Source organism: Scardinius erythrophthalmus, assembly GCF_964197995.2.
Source record: "Scardinius erythrophthalmus genome assembly, chromosome: 10".
Taxonomy (NCBI): domain Eukaryota; kingdom Metazoa; phylum Chordata; class Actinopteri; order Cypriniformes; family Leuciscidae; genus Scardinius; species Scardinius erythrophthalmus.
Window position 1 is genome coordinate 2827729 of NC_138230.1, and position 10000 is coordinate 2837728.

A 10000-nucleotide genomic window follows, 5' to 3' on the forward strand; every position below is an offset into this window, starting at 1 on the left:
AAAAAGCTGCGCTGTGGATGCAAAAACACGTTCTGTCAACAACCTCTAATAGTTACGGCATAGCATGTTTACTCAGACCAACAGTTAGACACAGCGCTGATGATGGACGAGCAACACGTCTGTGTGTGTGTGAGGAGATACGGGACGCTCGATGATGTGGCTGTGTCCGAGAGCGGCTGATGAAGGAGAAGGAAACGAGAGAGACGCTTCTGAGGTCTTGACGGGAAGCAAAACAGCTGCTTTATGTCAAAGGTGCCGAGTATTTTTACTGAGAGCGTGAGAGCCGTCAGAGAGACGTTACACACACACACGCACAGCTCTGAGAAAAGTGTTCACTCTCACTGACTGAACGCTGCATGATGGGACTGTGATCTACATACATCTATGGATGAATAAGCATTCGCTGAAGTTATCAAGAAATTAATTCAGTGTAAGTGTGTGTGTGTGTGTGTGTGTGTGTGTGTGTGTGTGTGTGTGTGTGTGTGTGTGTAGTTGAGATGTGTCACATGGGTTCAGACAGAGAGAGTTTCGAGTAGCTGAACTGCTACTAAAGCCGTATTCGGACAGTAATTGTTTCCCATAGGGGTCGTACAGTATATTCATCATTTACAGGGTTAGTCTGTGATTTTATTGCCGTCTGAATCCAGAAAGTCAGTGTTTTTCTCCCACCACAAATCCCCAGCCGAATTACCTGCTGTTTTTTCCCAAACACAAGATCGTGAGGTGATTTAACTGCCGTCTGAATCCACATCTCTGAGTTTACAAGAAGAGGTCACTTATAAATTCACTGTGTGAATCATGTTTGACCCCTGCGGAGCACCGTACAGTAACTGTTGCGCTTCGCAAATAATTCGTATGCATTTCAAAGATCTAGCCTACACTTGTGTTACTGAAGTGCAATATTTCATCACCGCTCAAAAGATAACGAGAAGAAAAGCACATAAACATTTGAAATGGGCCGTTATTATGGCAGCAATTATATACATACAAAATAAACCCAGCAGATCTGTGTTTACCTCATGTAAATAAGAGGCTGGATTCACTTATTTCTGCTAATTTTCACATTTTTAAAATTACACACATCATTTTGAGATAAAATACAATACAGACAAATTCCGTGTTCAAAAACTCGCTCTTCACTGTCAAACACTCACCATGAGTTTATCACTGAGCATTGCTAATGTGTTTTTACGGACATCCACATGAGAAACAATAACCGTGTGAATAGGGCTTTAGACAGGAATGACTTTGGAAAATACATTTAAAGCTACACTAAGGAACATTTTTTACCTTAAAATAATGTTTCCAAAATCGTATCAGTGGTTCATCAAGTCGTAACAGGGTGAACGGCACTTCTGGATTCGCTTGGCGGCCCTACATCTGCTATAACCGCGCTATGCAAGTTTGCCAAAGCGACATTATTTACGACAGCGGTAATGGACAATTCCGCTTCCAACCTGTAGGGGGACCGAAGAGGGGAAGTTCCTTAGTGTTGCTTTAAGATGTGATGTGTGTTCAAATGATTTTAGATGAAATTGTGTTGTGCAATTTCACACCGACTGTTGACAAGGACAAGCTGCTTTTTAGTGTCCGTGCAACAAATCCAGGTGTATTTTAGAGAGTGCTGGGAAATATAGCCGCTCTGTTCGCTGCACAGGCCTGTTATCAGTTCCTGCATTCCCTGGGAGTCAAACCCATGACCTTGACTGCTGATAGCGCCGCGCTCCACTACGCTCTAAAGCTTTTCTCTAATCACAGTAAAACATGAACAAACTAAAGCACACAAGCAGCATCACCTTCATTAACTCTCACTTTGAGGATCAGGAAACAAAGGTTCAGAACAGAGGACATTTCCAGCCGCTCCGACTGAAGTGTTCCTGGAAAATAGCAGGACTGAAGAACATTCCCAAAGTGTTTATTATATCTCAGAGTCCTGTAGAGTCTCTCATAACTGAGGCGAGAGTGTGGATCTAGCGTCTCTAAACACCACCACAAGCGCTGTTCATCTGCTGCTTTAAGAGCATGAGTGTGTTACTGTGCACCCGACACACACTGTGTGTTTATTATTTACTTCAATTTGAAGTCAAAAGGAATGTCTGAATTATTTCATGATTCTCAAAGTGAAGTTTTTAATGCAGAATCTGTATTTTCGTACCGGTATTTTTGAGGAATGGCTGAAAAAACTATTCTCTGATGTTTCATGATACTCTTTTTTTTAATATTACTGATTATGAATTGATAATCATCAAAATGCAATTATGCTGAGAAAAAGAGAGAAATCCCTCACTGTGATTGACTGGAAAACTTTCAGTGCACTTTGTGTTTCGTACTTGTAATGTGATTCTTTATATAAGCTATATGTAGTAATAACTCTAAACATACCATTATTTTGATGTATTATTAATTTGTAAGTATTTTAAAAAGTAATAAAAATGCACAGATAAATTAGATATTCAATGTTGGTAAACTCATTCATTATTTAAAAGAAATGTAGATCAAGAATAGTTTTAGAATGGGATTGTGAAGTGCCTAAAGATCCCCACCCTCAGTGTTTTCCATAAGCATTATTATTATTAATAATAATAATGCATTTACTGTAAATTAAATTAATTCTAAACATAGTCTAAAATTATTAAAATACAGTGGAGGAAAATATCAATACTCACATATTTTATTCATATTTGGAGTTCTTCATTTGCATTTTGCTGTTTCAGTCTCAAAAGCTATTGTTTTAAAATGTACATCCCATTTTATAAAAATAAGAGATGCTTGGCATCATGTTTCCAGGGAATGCAAAAACTGATCTCTATTACTGATCTCTATATACGGTAGAGATCTCTACCGTAGATCTCTATTAGATCAAACAGCGCTGACGTGGAAACCAGGAGAAACATTGAGCCATGAATGAACTAGTTAAGGCTTTGAGTCCACAGATCAGCAACATTCACCATGGATTTACTCTAGTAACACTCACTGTAACCATGGAAGTTTGGCATGAATAGTAAAATGCTTTCAAGTATAGCTCCATCATTGTTCAAAGTAAAAAAAGATCATACTTTACTTTAAAAATTAAAGATACTTCTCTGGCATTTCTTTTTTTTTGCTGTATCGAAAGCGCACCGAACCGTGACACCACTGTGTTGCATCGAACCGAACCGTGAATTTTGTGAACCGTTACGCCCCTAATTAGCGCCCACACCAGCAGATGATATCGTTCTGGTTATTATAAGCGCTGCGGTTCTGTCATCTGTCGCTTTAAATGCGTGGATGTTATGTGGATTCTGATTGGCTGTCATTATTTTTATAATGTCACATAAATGTGTTTTCGCAAAACGGATATAAATCCGATCTTCAATTTCCGCGCGATATGCAGATTTAATGGAGTGCACGTTTTAATGAAGATGATTGTGTGTTAGCGCCTGTAGCTTACTTTCACTGTGATTTGCGATAGTTTGCGCGTTGTCTTGATGAATAGGCTAGATGCTCAGCTCTTGCAGTAGCGTTGTTATATCTGGCTATATCATGACATATAGCCTATCACACGCTCTCACACGTTTATTTTTTAGCATTGTTGTGAGGAGTGAAATTTACATATGTGGTTTCAACAACCAGATGCGTTTACACTAGGGCTGGTCCGAGTACCATTTTTTGAGCTTCGGTAGTAATGAACATGGAATATTGGAAGCTTCGGAGAGAGGAGGCTGACCATATTCTTCTCTCTAATAAAGGCAGGAATCTCTATGTGTCTGTCTGTCCGTTTGCATTTTGATTATTTCGAGAACCGTTCATCCAGTCGACTTCACAGGGGAGTGCAGTGTCGCATGTGGTGTAATATAGAGCGACACGTTCAGAATTAATAAACACTTAATAAACTACAGAACAGCGCGAGCGGGAAGCAGCGCGCCTCATGCGGGCAGGGCTCATATGCTCTAGCCAGAGAACACTCCCGTTGCAGGAACACTTCAGTAGGCCAAGAAGATGCAAATATATTTATTAAGTATAACGAGGTTGGGTTCCTTCAACTGTCCATCCTATTAAAAATGGATAGGCTGTATAAGATAATTGTAAAAAAGAGTATTGTATTTCGTCAGATTTTATAGTGTTGAACATATTAAAGCGCTTCAAGGGGGATGGCAGGTGTGCAAAAGAAAACGAATATTCGAATGTCAAATTTTCAAATCGAATACCAACCCACCGAACGAATATTCGGGTGCAGCCCTAGTTTGTCCAGTTTCGTCTGGAAAGCGTCTCAGACCTCCTCCTGATGTGGTTTGAGCGATCGGATTCAGATCTGTCTGGAATGTGTTTCGGAGGGCGTTTACACCAGGCCTCTTCACCATCGGATAGCTATCCCATCACTGAAAACACATGAAGTGGACGGGGTGAACCTGTAGTTATAGTTGAGCTGTGGACTGCTGTTCTTTTATCTTCAGAACGACTATAGAACTATATTGTTATCATCCTTGGCCTTTAGACTGTAATATAAGTCAGAGAGGTTGCAGGCATTCGTCAGAGGAACTCAGGAACACTCGTTTGTCAAACGTTCACATCAGATCTGACGGAGATCTTGCCAGGAAGAGTGAGCTACACACGAGCCCAAACACATCACATCTGCAGCGAGTGCTTTATGAGACTATAGCATTAGCAGCATGTGATGGTTCAGGAAAGAAGATGTGAGAAATGTGTATAAAAGGCTTTTTATAGGCCAGCTCTTGCTCTGTTATGCAAACACTGCTTTTGTAATGATGTTTTCTCGTCTCTGTGTGTTCTTTGCCGCTCTAACACTCTGTGGTGTGTGTGTGGTGTGTGTGTTGTGGTGTTTTTGGATGTGGTTTCTGTGTTTTTGGTCGTGTTGATCTGGTTGTGACTGTGTTTCGCTGAAAACAACTGTTTGAACACACAGAGGGAATGATAAATACTGAGGCGGTTCAGTGGTTGTGAAGTGTGTATGTTATCGCTCCACAATAATGACACTTGCTTTGATATGTTGTATTTGGTAATCTACATAATTGTCTCTCTGCGCTGATTAATGAGCCTGAATGTGACTGTTAATTACAGGCCTGTGAAGCAATTTAATTAAAGGAGAATGCAGAAAACCAAGCGCTTTAACTTCTAGTATATAAAACTTTATAATTGAATAAGCCTGTACATAAAAAGATCCAGATTAGACCCCCGACTCGCGTGTCCCGGTTGATCTGACTAATGGAAGATTAGCTCTGATTAGCCATTAATTAGCTAAAGTGTCTCCCACTGACACACTCAAAGCTTCGGGCAGATTAGCCTCAGGTCGGGTCCGCTTTTAAACATGGTCACGGACTGGTGTGGGATCATAGGTCATCCAGGCTGCCGATATATAGTTTTGTTGTATAGGCTCTCCACTTTTTAAGCGGCGCTGGTTCTGGAAGTATTATTTATTTCCCTTTAATTTCTACCAAAACATTTGTTTTTATTAAAGTGTTACAAGCCATGAATCAAGCCAATCAGCTACAAAGAGCATCATAACATTAAACTTTGTTTTGAAGCAAAATATTTATTTGAAAATCACAAAGATACTTTGCAAACAGCACAATCGAAAAACAATAAATATAAAACGGCTCATTTTAAAAATATTGAGTGTGATAAAAACATTTTAAGTTTAATACAAAATATGCATATATATTCAAATATTTAAGTCGACTTGATTTAGTCATTGGCAGTGCTTCATGGGAGTGGGCGGAGCTAATGAGATATATTGGCAGTTGTGCTCATCTCGACTCTGATTGGTGGACATTGCTGTACTGCATCATGGGTAATGTAGTTTTTCTCCACGACTTCTGCTGTTAACCACGATTATTATAAAACTAAGTTGAAATAATTCATGCTGACACCTTCACCAGAAGTGAATAGCATCGATTAACAACGTCGTAGCTCACAGTAGTGCTGTCTTGAACGGTTTATGAGCGTTGTATTTAAATATTAAATATTATAAAATTAAATATTAAACATTGAATATTATATTAAAATTGATTTCCCTGTGGAGGAAATGAATGGAGATTTCACTTCCAGAACCGACTGTTGTGCTCTATTCAGCTCAATCACATCCAGTAGCGTCAGTGCAGTCAGATCTACAATATTACTGAACATTAATGGTCTTTTAAACTTCAGGAAGATGATAACCAGGAGCATGCAAGGCACATTTATTTATGCAGCACATTTCACACACTACGGTAATTCAAAGTGCTTTACACAGAAAGGCAATCTTCCAAAATGTCCAATAAAAGCAAGGGAAATTAAACAGTTATAAAAGGTATTAAAAGAGATATAAAAGAGATACAATTATAAAAATAAGTAGAGTAAAAGGATGATACATAGATAAACTTCTCATCTGGCAAAACATCGGTGTATCATATGTTCCACAGCTCCTTGTTTTACTGTGCGATTTCCCCATGGGGATCACACTGAGTCTTGACCACTATTTCAAGGACAGTTAGGAAGAAAACAAATAAAAAGCTTTTATGTAACTCAAATATTACATTTTTTTCCACAAATAGGCCTATTTTAAATGTTTTTAAAAAATGATTCCATAATTTTTTATTTTTTATTATTTTCATAATCCCCCCCACCCCCCCACACTACCTACCCTACCCCACCCTCCCCTACCCTGGGCCCCTGACAACAGACCTGTTTGTCCCCCCTTATTGGCGGGCGTGGTCCAAACCCCACAGAACCTCTAGTTTAACTCACCACAACCCAGGTCATTAGCAGGGGTTCATCTCTCAACTTCCACAATGTAGTCATTTATGTTTGTCTCTTACCCAATTCTCAGTGCCAGTTGAGTTCAGTTCAGAATCAGAAGGAGGAATACAGTGCAATCAGTCAGATGCACAGTGGATACGGTTATACAAAGAATTTAAATAGTAAGAAAATTTAAATGTAAAGGTTTATTTTGTGTGTTTAATCCTGCTGTATTGTGTGAGTGTATCGCAGGACACATTAGTGTAGATAAATACAGCAGCTCATGTTAACGCTGACCTTAGACACTAATGTTTGTCTGACCTTAATCTCAAACATATACTCCAAAATAAAAACAAGCTGATCCCAGAATTACAGTCCAATTTGACATTTGCCCCGGAGGCTTAACAGAGCTCAAAAATACATGTTTATTAGATCATTTCTTCTGTTCATATTTGTGTTTTTGATGTGATCTTTGACTGTTGAAATGTCTTTTGTCTAATAAGAGTATGAAATTGTTCATTAAAAACTGGTTTTGAAAACATAATATATATAAATTAATAAATAAATATGCTTTAAACTAAAAACATTATAACCAGAGCTAAAGTTCAGATTAAAGTCTTTCTCACATTAAAATGTATTGTGTAAAATGTAAAAGTAATGAAGAAGAATGTGACTCTGCACATCAGTGATGATTATTTTAACGTCATGATGATTTAGAGTCATGAGTTTGTGCTTTAAAAGAAGTAACTCTGGAGTGTGTATGTGCTAGAAGTAACTCTAGAGTGTTTATGTGCTGTATGATTATGATTGCAATTTAAAGTCATCTATTCATTGTCTTTGTGTTTTTATAATGGTTTCCTCATTCTAACTCTGCAGATGACTGACAGGACATGCTGTCACTCTGTCGTCATGGCGATGGTCTCTTTAGCCTGGCTCCTCCCACTCATCACTGCCACGCCCTTCCCCAGGGATCTGCAGCCAATCAGTGTGGTGGGACTGGAAGGTGAGTCACATGACTGACTGGAGTTCATTGTGCTGGTCCAAATCCCTGATCAGATTCTGTTCTCCATCCAAACGATTTTCTGCAAAATGTTTGTTTTCTTTGCCAACATTTTTAATGCTGTTTTGTTGTAACTTTTTAAAATAGTGTCTCAAAAAGCAAAATGTCTCTTTTTTAACTCTCCTAACTTTTGATGGCACATTTCTGCAAAAAATTACTGAGCTGTTTCTGACAAATGAGCAGTATTTTTTCTTTTACCCAAAATTGTACAGTAATTGTACTGATATAGCGACTTTATTCGGCTGAATAACATTTGATTTAAACATCAACATGAAGTAAACTACATATAAGCAGCAGTTGTGAGATTGAAAGCCTCACAGAAACGGATGGTTTGAGGGTTGATTGCCTGAAGTGTTGCTGTGCTCCACAGACTCACTCCTGTATCCCAGTTTCCGGGGTCTGATGTCACACAATAACTCGGAGCGTCTCGGGCTGGACTATCAGCGGATGATCAGGATCCAGCATATGCTGTACATCGCTGCCAGGTCTTTCATCACTGAAGAGAAATCTGTGCACTGAAACACATGCAGTGCTGGAAACACTACTCGAATTATGCTTAAAGCAACACACTGACTTTGGGACTTTAGCTTATACCCGTATCCCCCAGAGTTAGATAAGTCCACACATACCCTTCTCATCTCCGTGCTGTAACTCTGTCTGGCGCACCCACCGCTAGCCTAGCTTAGCACAAACACTGGAGGTAAAGAGCTCCAGCTAGCATACTGCTCCCAATATGTGACAAAATAACACCAGCATTTTCCTATTTACATGTTGTGATGTGTACAGTCACAGCTTGACAAATAACAAGGTCACATGACACACAGCCATCTTCCAACCGTGTACACACTGGGAACTATATTCTCAGAAGGCGAAGCACTGCTACATGGGCGGAGCTACAGCGCTTCACTTCCTCACAGTTTCTGATGGGTAAAACTGTACTGGGCTGTTACTCCTGACCAATCAATCTCAGTGTTAACCTTTAGTCATATTGTCTTCAGGAGGAGATATCTCTTACCCTCAGAGCTCGTAAAAGTTCTGCTTCGATGTTAAAATGGTATTTTACTTTTCTAGTCAAAATAAAATTGTAAGGAATAAAAAGTACTCTTTATTTTCTTTGGAAATGTAAAAGCACAAGTTATTCCATTTAAATTACACTGTAAAGTACAAATCCCTCAAAGTAATACTTGAGTACAGTGATGAAGTCAAATCACCATTTTACACCCTTGGTGAATTTAGCTTTAGATTTTTCATTGGTATATTTTGTTAAATGTATGATGTCACTGAAACCAGCTGATCTACACAGTGTGACGTTTTCTTGTGTTTCCTCCTGTTTAGAGACCATGTGTTTGTTGTGAATCTCACTGCATCAGTGGACAAAATCATCCCACAACAGGTACACACACACACACACACACACACACACACACACACACACACACACACACACACACACACACACACACTCTCTCTCTCTCTCTCTCTCTCTCTCTCTCTCTCTCTCTCTCTCTCTCTCTCTCTCTCACACACACACACACACTCTCTTTCTCTCTCTCTCTCTCTCTCTCTCACACACTCACACACACACACTCTCTCTCTCTCTCTCTCTTTCACACACACACACACTCTCTCTCTCTCTCTCTCACACACTCACACACACACACACACACACACACACACTCTCTCTCACACACACACACACACACACACACACACACACACACACACACACACACACACACACTCTCTCACACACACGCAGGTGTAACCGTCATACGTGAGGTCTTACAGTAATCTGCTGTTTCAGATCCTGACGTGGAGATCCACAGACGTGTCGAAGTGCACCGTGAGAGGCAGAAACAGTGTGAGTGTCTCACTACAGCAGGTCTGAGATCAGAGGAAGAGTGCAGCCACACACAGCTGGAGTAAAGATATGTCCCTGTGGGAAAGTGTCACACACTCAGAAGAGCCACTGAATTTACTCTGTGCTGGACCACAAACATGCAGAGACATTCAGCAGATGTGTTTCACTCAGAGGATCTGATGATGGGATTGTGTGACTCTCAATCATTCATCCTCTGTTTGCTTTCAGGATGAATGCTATAATTATATCAAAGTTCTCGTGCCTCGTAACGACGAGACTCTGTTTGCCTGTGGAACCAACGCGCTGAACCCCGCCTGCCGAAACTACAGAGTGAGTTCACACAATCACTGATCTCATCTGTGCAT

General features: G+C 39.8%; 1 protein-coding gene across 1 annotated transcript in view; it reads left to right on the forward strand.

Annotated features, from left to right (window-relative positions):
- sema6ca (sema domain, transmembrane domain (TM), and cytoplasmic domain, (semaphorin) 6Ca) overlaps window positions 1–10000 on the forward strand; it is a 21562-nt gene that overhangs the window by 3103 nt on the left and 8459 nt on the right. The window contains exons 2-6 of the mRNA XM_081376253.1: window positions 7591–7717; window positions 8145–8259; window positions 9110–9167; window positions 9579–9635; window positions 9864–9965. Coding sequence (XP_081232379.1) covers window positions 7591–7717; window positions 8145–8259; window positions 9110–9167; window positions 9579–9635; window positions 9864–9965 — 459 coding nt within the window. The remainder of the gene's footprint in view (window positions 1–7590; window positions 7718–8144; window positions 8260–9109; window positions 9168–9578; window positions 9636–9863; window positions 9966–10000) is intronic.